General features: G+C 45.0%; 1 protein-coding gene across 2 annotated transcripts in view; it reads left to right on the forward strand.

Annotated features, from left to right (window-relative positions):
* Positions 1–7,647: 7,647 nt before the first annotated feature.
* The window catches only part of BPHL (biphenyl hydrolase like), a 23,034-nt gene continuing 16,399 nt past the window's right edge, over positions 7,648–14,282 (forward strand). For both annotated transcript variants that reach the window (XM_018564345.1, XM_018564346.1), the window contains exons 1-2: positions 7,648–7,759; positions 13,725–13,828. In XM_018564345.1, the coding sequence (XP_018419847.1) occupies positions 7,665–7,759; positions 13,725–13,828 (199 nt within the window). In that variant the 5' untranslated portion in view covers positions 7,648–7,664. The remainder of the gene's footprint in view (positions 7,760–13,724; positions 13,829–14,282) is intronic.

Here is a 14,282-nt window from a genome sequence, read left to right on the forward strand (position 1 = left end):
ATTTTCTACTCTCGCTGGGGTGCTATACAACCACTTAAAACAGTAAGACATTGAACACTTAGGGGGTTATTCACTATGGAGCTGAAGGATACACCTGTAGCATCGGCTGATCGTCCGCTCTCTTCGGCCGCCTCTGCCCTTCAGTTTAGTGGAACCAAAGGGCTGTTGTGAATAGCCTGTGCAGTAGCCGAGCCATCATTAAACAATAACAACTGGAAGACTCTGGCAGGTGTCGGCCCTGTCACTGCTAGCCAGAATCTTTGCCTGTGTTTTTTTTAAATTTCTTTTAAACTTTTCTTTTTTTTCCCCGTTTTTTTTTTTAACCGCCTCCCGGCCGGCCGTTGTATCGAAAAAAGGCCTGTCGGGAGCTTCCTAGATTTTCGCGGACGTATTTAAACATCCCGTCAGCCACTTCCTATCACGCGCGCAAGTGGGAACCTGCCCAAATTTAAAAACAGGCAGAGATGAAACCTAAAAATGTAGAAACATGCCTGTTTACATACAAGCGATACGCCGGCTATAGAGCGGGCGGATTGCTTGTATAAGGTGCCGGTCCATGCGGCCCCCCGCTCCCGCTGTCCTGCTTGACCCGGGCTCCGCTGTGCCTGGTGCGAGCCACCTCTCAGTACAGGCTTCCTCTAAATTGACTTTTTGTGTATGTCTTTCAGAGAACAATGCATTAGTGACTGAGCAACAGCTTCGTCTTCTGAGAGAGAACTTGTCCAAGAAATGGAAGGAGTTTGCTCGCGAAGTTGGATTTCGACAACCAGAAATTGAAGAGATTGACCATGACTATGAAAGAGATGGACTTAAGGAAAAAGTTTTCCAAATGGTGTACAAGTGGCAAATGAAAGAAGGATCTAAGAATGCCACAGTTGGCAAGGTGGCAAAGGCCCTATATGCTTTGGACGAAAAGGGCCTTCTTAATGATCTAATTCAGCTGAACTAAACCATGCAAACACTGAAATTAGTCTAAACTTTGTAAATGTTTGTGAAGAATCTTAAGACAAATCTTACCACGGGCTACAATATGCCTCCAAGCTGGCTGCTTTTCTAAACTCAAGCCGAAAAAGCAGACTAATTGTAATAAAAAGGCTTTTTATGAAACATTGTGATTGGGAAGGCCCAGATTTGTTTACATGAAATGCCTATGCATGATAAACTATTACAGACTGTGAGTTTAATTCTGTCAGCTTTAGCCATCAGGGTCTGTTTTTAGGATCCCTAGGCACTTGGAGAGGGGAATGGAATCATTTAGCTGTTGAATCCTTATCACAAATTGGTTGTCTTCTGTTGATGGAAAAAGTCCTTTGAAGATCAGCAATGATACGCCGAACAAGGATTTTTTTTAACGTATAAGGTAGTGAAAAAAGAATTTGATGGTATTATGGTTCCCCAACACATAATTTTGTGTCACAAAGTGCCAGGACTTTTAAAGGTTAGTTTATCATTTCCTCTTGTTGACTACCACGTGTGCCTATGATGCATATAGTGCCAAATGGACTTGGACAAGTTACATTTGCCTCACATTATTACTGGGCTGAAAGAACCTCTTCCAGAAAGATACAGGATACAGTAGAGTGTTCACTGATGCACTTTTGTCCCAGACCATCTGCCTTTCAAAAATAACAAATGGGATCCTCTTCTTCTACATTTTGTATGTAATTTGGATGAATGTATTTTCTGAATTGTGGTAAATTTACTATGGATTTTATATGACATTAGGTAACTTAAATACATATATTTTTAAGAACTTCTACTTCTAGAATCAATGTATTTTTATATGTTTAGATATTATGTTGTTTTTAGCATTAGATCTGCACCATAAACCTCACCTGCAAACAGTTCAAAGGCAGTCTAGATCTGACAGTGTATTACAGGGAGAAGCTGTTTATTTCACCCAGCAAGTGGGCAAATGTCCTTACTAGCTTCATTTGAAATGGGAGAGCCACGGATTCCATTTATGCAATTATGTCAGGAAGATCTTACTGTGAAAGTACCCAAGCCATATAAGAAGCCAAAGGCTAACTCGGTCCACCATGCTCCACTGAAAAATAAAATACCACTATTAGGTGAACAGACTGATATATCTTTACTCTGATCCTAAGAAAACATTCAGGGGGGAATTGATTAAACTGGTGCAGACAGAATTTGGAGCAATTGTCCATGGCAACTAATCAGCTTCACTCTTTGTTCAGTTAAGATTTGGACACAAAAGAGAGAAGCTGATTGGTTGTTATGCACAGCTGCTCCAGATTTTGTCTTCTCCAGTTTTAATGAATTCCGCTCTCAGTGTTGTCTAATCAACTGCCTAATGTGTATTTGAAGTACTGCGATACTTTAAATTAGTATTTGCCTTAGCTTTCCCTGATCCTCAATGCATCAGAAATCAGACTGAGAGTGGGAGGTTATGTATGGTCAGTCAGTCAGGCTCTGTTGTATTGTGTAGTGAAAACAAAATCCTCCAGTATGTATACTATACTCTTGAAGCATATTATAATGGCAGTAATACTGTATATTTGTCTTACATCCTGTTAATGTTAGTGACCAACATGGGACTGAATTTCTATAGACCAATAGTGATGGAATTAGTCATGTAGTAGTTATGACTTGTGAAAACATGGGAAATCTGATCAAATATATATATTTTATTTAAAATGTGTGCAGTTCTTTTCTAGTAAAAAAAAAAGTAAATCAATGTGACAGAAAGAAGTTGACAGAACAGAAGTTGTACAAACAGGTGTATTTTACAGGAAATACATTCCTACAGTCTTTAGACTGACCCTGTGAGGTGATCTGTGCATGATGTTGAACTCTGTTTTATAGAAGAACTCCGGGCATATCAAATCTTAACCCTTGCAGTGGGGTTAACCTCGTTCGTTTTTGTCTAGGGAGCTAAAATAACAGTTATACTCACCCGATCCCAGCTGCCTGCTAGACTGGTCCATGAAGCCTCACTCCCTCTCTGCTCTGATAAATATCCCCTTTTTTGTATATGATGCTGTGGCTGACATACTTACCTCATCCTGCATTGGGGGCCACTGCACTGACTGCATCCAATAATGAGATCCCAGTGAGATCCAACCAAGGCGTGCCTGCATTTTAAACCAAACAGCAAAAAGTTTTCCCAGCACACTCACCAGGCAGCATGTAAAAAAACCTATCTCACCGCTAAGGTTAGAAACAGAGGTTTAGATACACGTCTTCTGCAGAAAATGTGAAAGACGCACAGCCACGCCAAGGCACCTCTAAATAGTGCGGTCCTAACTCTAAACTATCAGAGTCTCCATCTTGGAGCACATGGGGAAAAAGATAAAATTGGGTGCAGGTTTGTCAGGAGGAAGCCCTGACAAAAGCTGGTAACAAGTTGATGAGTGCGTTTGCCATGTGTTTTGCTTGCATTTTACACCAGCCCCCATTTTCCTCTGCTTAACCAAAGGAAAGGTTGGAAAGCACTTCTTCATCCTCTCTCCAATAAGGTGAGAGGCAGGTGCTATAGGAAGCACAACCTCCATCTTGTCCCTTGAGGAATGAGGGTAGACTGGGCACTGCAGACGATCAACCTGAAGGTTAAAGGAGAACTATGAGGCGAGTGAAAATCACTCAGCCTCATAGTTCTAGCCGACCTGTGACAATGAAACTGTCAAAGGTCGGCTCAATAGATCGGGAAGTGAGCGAACACATACCGGCGTTCGCTCACTTCTCGATCCTGTCCCTGCAGAGAGCCGTGACTGTCACTCACGGCTCCCTGCAGGGATTCCCCCTGCCCTGTCCGATCCTCTAGCGCTGACTGACGGAACGGGAGGGGGCGGGCACAGCTGGCTCTGCCTCTAGATAGGCAGAGCCAGCTGTAACGCAGCTGGGTGGATCCAGACAGTAATGTCGGGATCCGTCCCGGCTGCAGCATCTCAGTATACCGCGAGCTATAGCACGCGGTATACTGAGCTTTGGGTGACGGGAGGACGCTAGTTTGTGTCCTTCCGTTACCCTTAGGAGAACTATGGGGGAAAGCCCTGACCCCATAGTTCTCCTTTAAGGGTTGGGCTAGAGGTGTGCATGTATGTTTTTAGGCCTACTGAAGGCATTAATAAAAATATGGTGCTACTTATAAATAACATAATTTGTTAAGAATTCTTATGCTTAAACCTCAACTCCGGTTTGCAGCAATCTATCTTTTTATACTTCCCCCTGCCTGCTGTGTCCTGGCTACCTGCATTGCAAACAGAAGCACACAGACCCAGTGATGGCATTACTGGGTCCAGAATAAGGTACGTAATGAAAATGGAAAGGTTGTATTTCAAAATGTCATTAGCATATTGATGGGGCAAATAATCAGATGAACTTCAGTTTAAAATGCCCACTTGCTATTTTGCAGACATCATGTCTATCTAAGCTAATATACACAACTCTGCCTAAATGTAATCTGTAGAAAACAAGAAAACAGATGATGTGTGTTACATGTGTTTGCAGCTCAAATCTCACTACAAAAGCAGTAGTCTAGTCTGCTCTGCACAGCACAAGTCTGAACTCCACTTCCATACTCCTTACTGCTTACGTAACGGATAATACAGCACACATTATCACCTAATACAAGACGGAACACAGCAAGTAAGTTCTACTCACTGAGAAGCAACACTGTATTCATACTAGAAAGCAACCAAACAACATTCAGTACATTGTCAGCTATACAAAAGTTAATTTACTGTGCATAGGGAGGAAGGAAGGGGAGTCTCTCTACACCTAACCCTTTCTCAGCCAAATGAAACAAGATGTTGTTAATTGTGCCTTGCAGTCTAGATCACATTGCACAGACACTAGTCACAGCAACATTCCAAATGAAAAAGGGATGGGGTTTTTGCCATCTAAATGAAACTGGCTCTATGGAAGTGGTGTGCACCACATAGGACACAGAAGCATTGACTGACACGGTCGTATCCATGATGCTCATTGGTTCTTGTTGGATGATGGACATCCCCAGACAGGAGGTGTGCCTGCTGCAATGCCCTTCACACAGCTGAGAGGGGAGCGAAAGTGAAGACCAACACAGTTTTCCACCAAGCACCAGAGGGAGAAACAAGTTGGAGTTCCACTTTAACATGGAGCTAAAGTACAGTAAAACATTTTACTGAAAGTTAATCTGTACATTGCCTACACAGGGCAAAGCAACAGGTTCACTTTAAAGCTAGCCCCCACAGCAGCTTATACTTAGCTGCCTTTCCTCTCTGTTCACTACCAGGAGCAAGAAGAAGCCCTGTGCAAGCACCAAGTTGATCCTACTCAGAGCTTACACAGAGCAAATCTAGGGTGTACACTATCGTCTGCTTCTTCAAGCTGATGCCAGTCACAGTATTGAAATACTTCTCAGCTGGCATAGGTTCCTACGGTGTGTCACTGGATACAGTCTTCACTTCCACTTCTTCTCTATGGTTAATGTATGAGGCAAAGTGAACGTTCAGCCACAGTCACACAGTCAGTGTCTGTCTCACAGAGAACCATGACAAAAATGCAAAAGGGAAAGTGAACAGCGGTGTGACCGACTGGGGACTCCTCTCCAGGAGAAATGTATTTACAGGATCTGACTGCTATTTTATAGCATGGTAATATAGCATGGAGCAACTATGGACCTAAGGTCATATTACAGTATTATATAATTTTATTAATTATAACTTTATTAAAGTCATAGTCCACCTTTTTGTTAAAAATTCATAAATGCGCACACATTAATGAAAGAAAAAATGTGCATGTAATAATTTTTGGCATAAGGCATTACAACCACAATCATTGTATCGTGGGTGCAGTGCCCAGGCTCTTGCAAGCTAATCCCCCAGCTCCACATCTATACCAAAGTACAGACCTTCAGTTATGGGACTGGAGGAAGTAATCAAGGGAATGATGTCAGCACTCTTGTTGTCCATTGAGATATACCAATCCCACTGCTGCGTTGTCATTCACAGATCCTGTGAATGGATCTGTTGATAACGTGAAGCAGAGTCACACAATCCAGAAGGTGGAATACAGTGGTACCTCAAGTCACGAACTTAATTCGTTCCACGATTCTGGTCGCGAACCGAATTGGTCACGAACCGAATCAAATTTCCCCATAATGTTCAATGTAAATAAGGTTAATCCGTTCTGACCCCTACGAAAGTGGTCGCGAAAAGAATCAAATTTTCCCATAAGGTGAAATGTAAATAAGGATAATCCGTTCTGAACCATATGTAAATTCATTAACGCTCTGCACTTTCTTTTTAATACCATGCTTGCTCTGCACTTTCTTTGGAGCCATGTTGGATTGAATAATACTGTACAGTACTGTATGTGCTAAAAAGCACACAAAAAAGCTTCACAGCAAGTGTGCACAGGTCTGTCTGCGTTCTCGACTAGAGGAAGCTACAACCACTTCCTGTTCGCGAACAGAAGCGTTTGTGAACCGAGGTATTACTGTATTTATTTAATATTACATTATTACTTTAGAAGTAAAGCTAGTAATGGCTATACTGTATATACCTGTTTTATATCCTGCCATATTGAAAAAGGACTTTCAGACATCTCAACTCTCCCGGAAGCTCCGGGAGTCTCCCGCTACTTTGTATATACCTTGATTGTTAGTAGAGATGAGCCTGGGCTTTGTGCGAACCCAGTTCACCCCAACCCACTCAGAACTGTGACCACCATTCCCCCTCCTCCTGGCCCGATCAATGGCGGAAGGTGCGGCATTCCCTGCCCCTTTGTGCAGTATAACAGCGGGGTAGGGAATGCACCTCTTGGGTTTGCACCAAGCCCAGCCTTATCACTAGTTGTTAATACCAGAGACACTGGAAACACATGGAATTCATGACAGGTACTTTCTCTGTTTGCAGAACTTGGTAAAACAATGGGAAAATGAAACCAGACTGAGGTATTTTAGCATGCGCAGGGGTGGTGCAATGTGTTGTTACAAAGTATTGCCCTGTTTGCATTTTTTCACCTTTCTTCTCAACTTTTTTGAAGTGCCAACAATAACACTTTATTCAAGTCTATCCACTGCAGAGTCAGTTGTGTGGTGAAATGTGGAGCGCTGAGTTGATTTCCATAAAAATGCAAATATTCTGCGTTTTAACTCTGCACACCTCACCACAGCATTGTGGTGTGAACAGAGAACCTAAAAAACAGTTGTCTTCTATGTGCCCTAGTGTTAAGTCTGTGTTGATCTATGCACTGTAAAGGCTCATTCACAACAGATGCATTGGGGTTGCATTGCTAACGCATGTGCTGTGAACGAGCCCTTATTCTGCATAGGCAAGGCGAAAAGCCTGGGTTACAATGAGGTCAGCGAACACCACATGTTGTTGTGTGCACTGGAAAAAAAAAAAGTAGGTCATATTTCTTTTCAGCGCAGCGTGTTGTAATGCAAACTACCGCAGAGCAACACCGCTGTGCACTGGGATTAGAGCAGCAGCACTGTTGCTCCCAGCGCACACCTGCAGTCGATCATTCAGCATAGATGGCTGGTGTGAATATACGTCAGTAAATATGGTGTAAGATGCAAGCACAGTACAGACAGATAGATGTGGTGCCTGTAGATGGCAGTGAATAGGAGTCAAGTTAGCTGTGTGGTAATAAACAGGGAGGCTGTTAGTTTAATAGAGGGAGGATCTTGGATATGAGGCAGCTGCTACAGAAACATGGCTCCGTCCTGTGTACTGCAGCGTTGTACTGTTCAGCTCCTGCGCTGTGTACTGAGGACTTCACCTCCTCACAGGCTTGCTGCACCTCTCTGGTAAAGACACTACACCTTTTCATGAGAACTGGGAAAGCAGATTATTCTCTAATATGGCCAGGAGCTGCACTGAAAACCATGTCTTCTACAGGCTGACGTGCAGTGTAAACATGAGACGCAGTTTTTGTTTCCTCTGCTGTGCAGACGTTTGCCTTTGGGTTACAACTAAGACAATGTGCTACAATGTGTAAGGCCTCATGCACACTAAAATAAGTTCAGGTGCGTTTGGAGCTCCTTTCTAAAGGCACCTGGACTCATGCAATGCTTTTCTATGAGTGAATGCACACCTAGACTTCCAGCAGCATATACGTAAGAGGTGGGCAAGTCTGGCTTTCCATCTGTGCTTTAACTACAAATCCCAACATGCCCTGCAACTGTCAGTCTTGCAATGCCTCATGGGACTTGTAGTTCCACCCAAGGTCTAGGTACATTCAGTCTAGCTCAGTTTACCCAAACTAGAAATTTCTGCGTCCCGGTACCGTTTGACCAGTTTCAGGCAGCTAAATCGTGTGCAATGCGATTAAGCCCAGCACAGGAAAAAGTGATGTGGGAAGCATTACCTTGTCGCACTCCTTACCGGAAAAACTCAAAGTTAAATGAGGGGGGGTGCTTGTAGTGACCTGTGGATGGCGCCGCCACGCAGTATAAAGATGAATAAATGTCACGAGCACACCACCTGCCTATCTAGAGGCAGAGCCAGCTGTGCCCGCCTCCTCCCCCGTTCGTTCCTCCACTCAGTGCTGGAGAACCGGAGAGGGGAGGGGGGAATCCTGGCGGGGAGCGGTGACTGACAGTCACTGCTCACTGCAGGGAGATGATCAGGAAGTGAGCGGACATGTTTCTGCTCACTTCCCAATCAATAGAACCGACCTGTGACAGCTTCTTTGTCACAGGTCCGCTATAACTATGAGGATGAGTGGAAATTACTCACCTCATAGTTCTCTTTTAAACATAGCCTGTTAGTGTGCATGAGGCCTAACAGACATTCATTTGTTTAACAAGATTGGCTGCAAATGCAGTTTGTGTGTGGAAGATTTCATGATCATGCTCCCTGAAATGTATATGGCAATGTGATCAATTCTTTTTTTAACATTTTTAGGACAAGCATTTGTGGTGTTCCCTTCTTCTCAGTCCAAGCAGTACTGATAACATAAAGCTTTAGCAGCATGTCAACATACTGCCCAGACCGAGAAGACAGGAACTCCCCAAAAGTATCTGTTAGGGTCACCATACACGTCACAATCTGACCGTATAATCCTTGTACAATCAACTTTAGATTTACCTAAACTATGTAATATAAGGATCTACCAGTGGCCTCACAAAGGGGGGTGTGGGAGGGTATGGCCTGCACGTGTGACACCACCAGAGGGGGTGACACCAACATGACTAACCGTCCTGTTGGTGTCACCCCCTTTGAAAAATCGGTTGCATACCTTATCCCAGCACATTAAAGTCCCCTCCTCTTCATCCAGATGGCCTCCGGCAGTGAAGTACACGTGACGTGACGTACGTGTAAGATAATGACGTGCGCACCGGGTGATACCCAGCCTAGTGACACCGCTGGGGTCTACCTAGCCTATCCAACCACTCTGCATCCAATCAGGCAGGCCCTTGCACTACACAGTTGTTGGTAGATCTAAAGGAGATTGTACAATCTTGCTTAGATGGGCGTCTGCCTGTAAAAAGTGGTTTTCAGTGGATTGCTTTTCACAGGACGGTAGAGCAGCGGCTGCCCAGTGTTCAGTTGGTGATGCTGCCGCATCCTGAATGCCATTTCTTTTTTTTTTTGTATCCCAAGAGGATTCACCTCTATAGTCGCTGCCTGCCAAATACGACACGCTGTATCATTTGTGCCACACCACGAAGCAAAGCATCACAGCATTGTATCCAGCACTGTCCGTTCACAATGCTAACGTCACACTGGGTGGCTGAGGAGTGAGAAAAATGTGGATGAAGCATCTGATTTTATCACTTCCTCAGCCTTCCGTCTAAACGAGACCTTCGCACAAATAAAAAAAAGTATTATGGACAGTACTCCATTGTTTTGTTGCAAGTGCACTAATACGGCTACAATTACCTGGTGCATCAATTCTTTTTAAACTCAGGCAGAGATTAATGCAAGGGTAGGCAACTCCAGCTCCCTCAAGCTGTGCTTTAACTACAAATCCCAACATGCCTTTGTCTCTAGGAGTCATGCCTGTAACTGTCAGTCTTGCAATACCTCATGGGGCTTGTTGTTCCACAACAGCTGGGGGGCTGGAGTTCACATAAGGGTACATTCACACAGCAATTAGTGACCATACACCACCCAGATCAGTGTATTTCTAGGTATTTACATTCAACTGTAGATAAGGTTGCCACCAGTATGGGTTTGACCCTGACAGTCCGGGGATGGGTGTCCACTATGTATTATGTTCGGTTGTCAAGCGAGCTTCTACCCGGACACATGCTTGTCATGTGTCCTGATTTTAGTCCCTGAGCGCAACCTAAATCTCCCTATCGGCAGCGTCTCAGTTCCTTTGCCCTGCAGCCCTGTCATAATGTAATCCGTGCTGAGAGGCTGTGAGCAGTGAAGCTGGTATCGCCGCCTCTAAGATGCAGAATGTTAGTGATTCCTCTGGGAGCTGACAGCATTGGATTGCCTCTGAATGACCAGCTGCTGTGAGTATTTCAGGCTGGTCTTGTGTCCCTCAGTTGCCCCCCCCTCCCCTCCATGCTCATTATTGACAGAGGAGAGCTGACTCCAGATCAGAGGTGTGGCTGGGTGGGGTTACCATGGCAACAACCTCAGCTAGTGAGGCTCTGTCAACCAGAGAATGGACCGTTAACCCTTGCAGTGTGAGCTGTAGTCCCACTGCAAGGGTACGTTTTTTTTTTTATGACTTATTTTGGGCTAGCTCACACCAGCCCTAGTGTGTTCTGGCTCGAATGGTGCTGGAACGCACTTGATCACATTTCCGCCTGCTCACTTTGCTTTGGGCGTGGTGGTGCATTGAAGTTAATGGCACCGCAGCCACGCCCTCCAGCCGCAGTGTGATTGCTTGCACCGGAACGTGTGGCACATTAACGCCTGCGTTCCGGTGTGCTCGGAAAAAATAGTGCCTGCAGCATTCTTTCTGACCGGAAGGCAGGCACTGATGTTCCACGGATTCCTGTGCTGGCGATCGCACTGCGGCCGGAGGGCGTGGCTGTAGTGCCATTGAATTCAATGCACCGCCATGCCCCCTCCCGCCCCAAAACAATGTGATCCAGTGCGTTCCGGCACCAATCAGGCCAGAACGCACTGGGGCTGGTGTGAGCTAGCCCTAAAGAGGTCATAAAAAATCTTACCTTTGCAGTGCGACTACAGCCCGCACTGCAAGGGTTAAGAGTCCATTCACATTGTGTGCACTTAGCACATGCTATTGCACAAGTCACCTAGTGTGTGGTTCCACACGCTTGGTATGATGCACTGCAATTCATTTCAATGGCAACCCAAGCAGCAGACATGCATTGCAGTGCAGCATGTGGTTCCACAATACCATGCATTAAAAAAGTAGGAGAATTAACTACTTTTTTCTCACCGTGCTGCAATACAACTCTCTCTCCCCCCCCCCGCAATAAAAGTGTTCGGGTTTAGCTTGAAGAAAAGGTGGCTACCCTAACTGTAGACAAGAAGCCTGTAGAAGCCTATGGCATGATGACCCCGACTGCTGCTGTTCACATGTAATCACTCAAGGAGCAATTACATATGGTTAGGGACAGATCAGCGGCCATGTATGCAGACTGTTTTGTGTCCATGGCTGATCTTCCAGGGCCAATCTTCTTTCCATAACCACAGGTAATAGCTCCATGTGCAAATACATGTGGGCAGCTGCAGAGTTTCTCAGGCCTGTCATTGATATGCACAGGCTGAGGGGCTACTGTTGAACATAAACATCTCTCTATACCCTACATATACCCAACACACTATTCTAGGTGGGGTAACGTCTGTGTGAATGAGCCCTAAACTGTGTGCGGAAACTTTTTTTTGGATAGAGCGGCGAGGGGTTGGAATCTCTGTCAGTTTGTTGTTTTTTTTTACTGATGTCTGTGTCCATGCTGGAGACTTTCACTCTCATTGATGGTGCAGCTGACCAGTTTCTCCAGTACAGAAAGTGATGGGGATTTTAATATTTTTGATTTGCAACAGGGACAGGAAGGATCTTCCAAGGGGAAACCTTTTCTAGAGACAAATGTCTGTAGGGGGATTTCCCCTCACTTTGGAGAGATCTTTACTTCTTGCTGTGTCTCTGGGGTAGGAATGAAAGGGAAATCCCCCACATGGGAAATAGACAAGAGAAATAAAATTCATAGGAACCTTACCTATTTTTTTATTATTTTCAAAAACTGGCAAAAAAACAAATACCGGTATTGGCTATGCTTGCGCTTTAAATTTAATGTTACTCCATATTAAGATTTAAATAAGAAGGACATGTAAAAATTACCCCTTGCAGTAGGGCTACCCTAACACTGCAAGGGTTAAATGCTCGTCTTGGTCTCTGGTGATGGAGACCTTAAGCCCCTTTCATGCTTGCTTTCTAATCAAGTCCGTCTATTGGAAGCCGACTGTTAGCGTATGCCAGTCGTATGTAAACAGATGGATTTCTGATTACATCCGGTTACCCTCGGACAGGTCCAGAAAAACAGACGGATCCGAGATCCATTTTGCTAGACCTGATCGTGCGTGATTGGTGGTAACCGGATGTAAACGGATGAGCTGCCCATACACTTATATGGGTCCAGCAATGTCAGTTTTGTCTTCCATAAAAAGACAGAGGAAAAAACTGCACAGACGCGGATGTCACAAGGATGATATTCGTTCTGATCAGTAGGGGATCCATGTATGGATACCCTCTTGATCGGATCATGTGAAAGGGACCTTAGACTTTTTTAGAGTTCTTTCAACAATTTGCATGCCTTTGTGCATTAAAAAAATCTAATAAAAAAAAAAAATGCAGAAGGCAGCCGAGTGAATAACCCAGCCGAAGTGAAGTGAGCTGAGCTACGTTCGGCTATTCACTTCTGGTTTGTACAGCTGTTTTTAGCCTTACATCGGCTAAAATCAGCCGTACATCGGCTGCCTTTGGCTGCACTTCGGGCAGCCGAAAATGCTCTGCATGTTTGGCTGAGCCGAAGTGCAGAAGGACTTCGACTGAGCCGATTCAACATCTGGATTGGCTGAGCCGACTCCGGCAGCTCACTCGCTGCCGTTCACCCCTATTCTTATAGGGGCCAAAAGCCAAGCAGCATTCGACTCGGCTATTCTGCTCGGTAGTGACAGCTAGCTTCGCCCAACTATTTCCTATTGGCCGGCACCTGCCAGAGTCTTCTAGCAGGAGTCGGTTAATGAATAACAACTGGGCGGAGCCGGCCACAACGCCATGCCTGGCTCCGCCCAGCTGTCATTTGCGGAGCTTATGGCCGGCCTTTGGCAGGCCGGTCGCCCTGCTTAGGCTGTCACTTCGGCTCAGTCGAGCCGAAGCATACGCCTTCGGCTCAGCTGAGCCGATTGGCCGCCTTCGGCTGCTGTAGAGCTATAGTGAATACAGCACAGCCCTTCGGTTTGACCAGCCGAAGAGAGCTGAAGGATCAGTCGAAGCTACGGATGGATCCTTCGGTTCTTTCGTGAATAACCTCCTTAGTGTTACATTCCAGCTATGCTATGGGGACAAAAAATTTGGCTTTGATGTTAGAAAAGTATTTATTTACTATATGTGTGAGTGCCATGCCAGTCAGTTCTATTGACTACATACTGTGTAACTCCATATTACTGCAAGAACAAGCAGTAAGCAGTCTCAGTTGTAATGAAATGAGGTTTTCTATCATTTGTGTCTTTTATCTGTAATGTTTTCTTCCCTGATAACTTACAAGTTTTATGGTTTCATGAAAAAGTGAGTAGAGGATATAGCATGTTAACTGTGTTTTGACATATGTCTTCCCACAGCACTTCAGTCTCTTCGGAAAGAGTGCACATTAATGGTGTCAATCTACATTTCCAGCGCACGGGAGTTGGTGATCATGCAGTCCTGTTACTTCCTGGAGTACTAGGTAGGGTGCTAAAATGTACCATACTTCTTAATATGTATGTCTGGGCAATAGAAAAGAACAAAAATTCAAATACATGCACACTGCAGGTACAGAAAACTACCTAACTGTTGATCCTGCCAGAAATCCAGCAAACCCCTAACTTCCTTTTTGATTTGACAACACCACCTCTGCTACAGTAAATTGCCAAGCAGTGTTTTTACATAGTAGGGAAGGGCTGAATAAAGATACTGGTCCATCCAGTTCAACCTGTGTGTGTGTGTGTGCAGTGGCGTAACAATAGCCATAGCGACCCAGGCGGCCGCTATGGGGCCCGGGCACAGGCGGGCCCGGCCAGGACACCCCAGTGATGCTGTGCGGGCCGCCTGGGTTGCTATAGGTTTGAACGTGCCGCTGTTCAGATCACCGTGATCTGTGCAGCGCTGCGTTCTTCTCCATAGCGGCTGCTGAGTCAATA

The sequence above is a fragment of the Nanorana parkeri genome, unplaced genomic scaffold, assembly GCF_000935625.1.
Source record: "Nanorana parkeri isolate BGI_ZX_2015 unplaced genomic scaffold, ASM93562v1 scaffold746, whole genome shotgun sequence".
NCBI classification, from domain to species: domain Eukaryota; kingdom Metazoa; phylum Chordata; class Amphibia; order Anura; family Dicroglossidae; genus Nanorana; species Nanorana parkeri.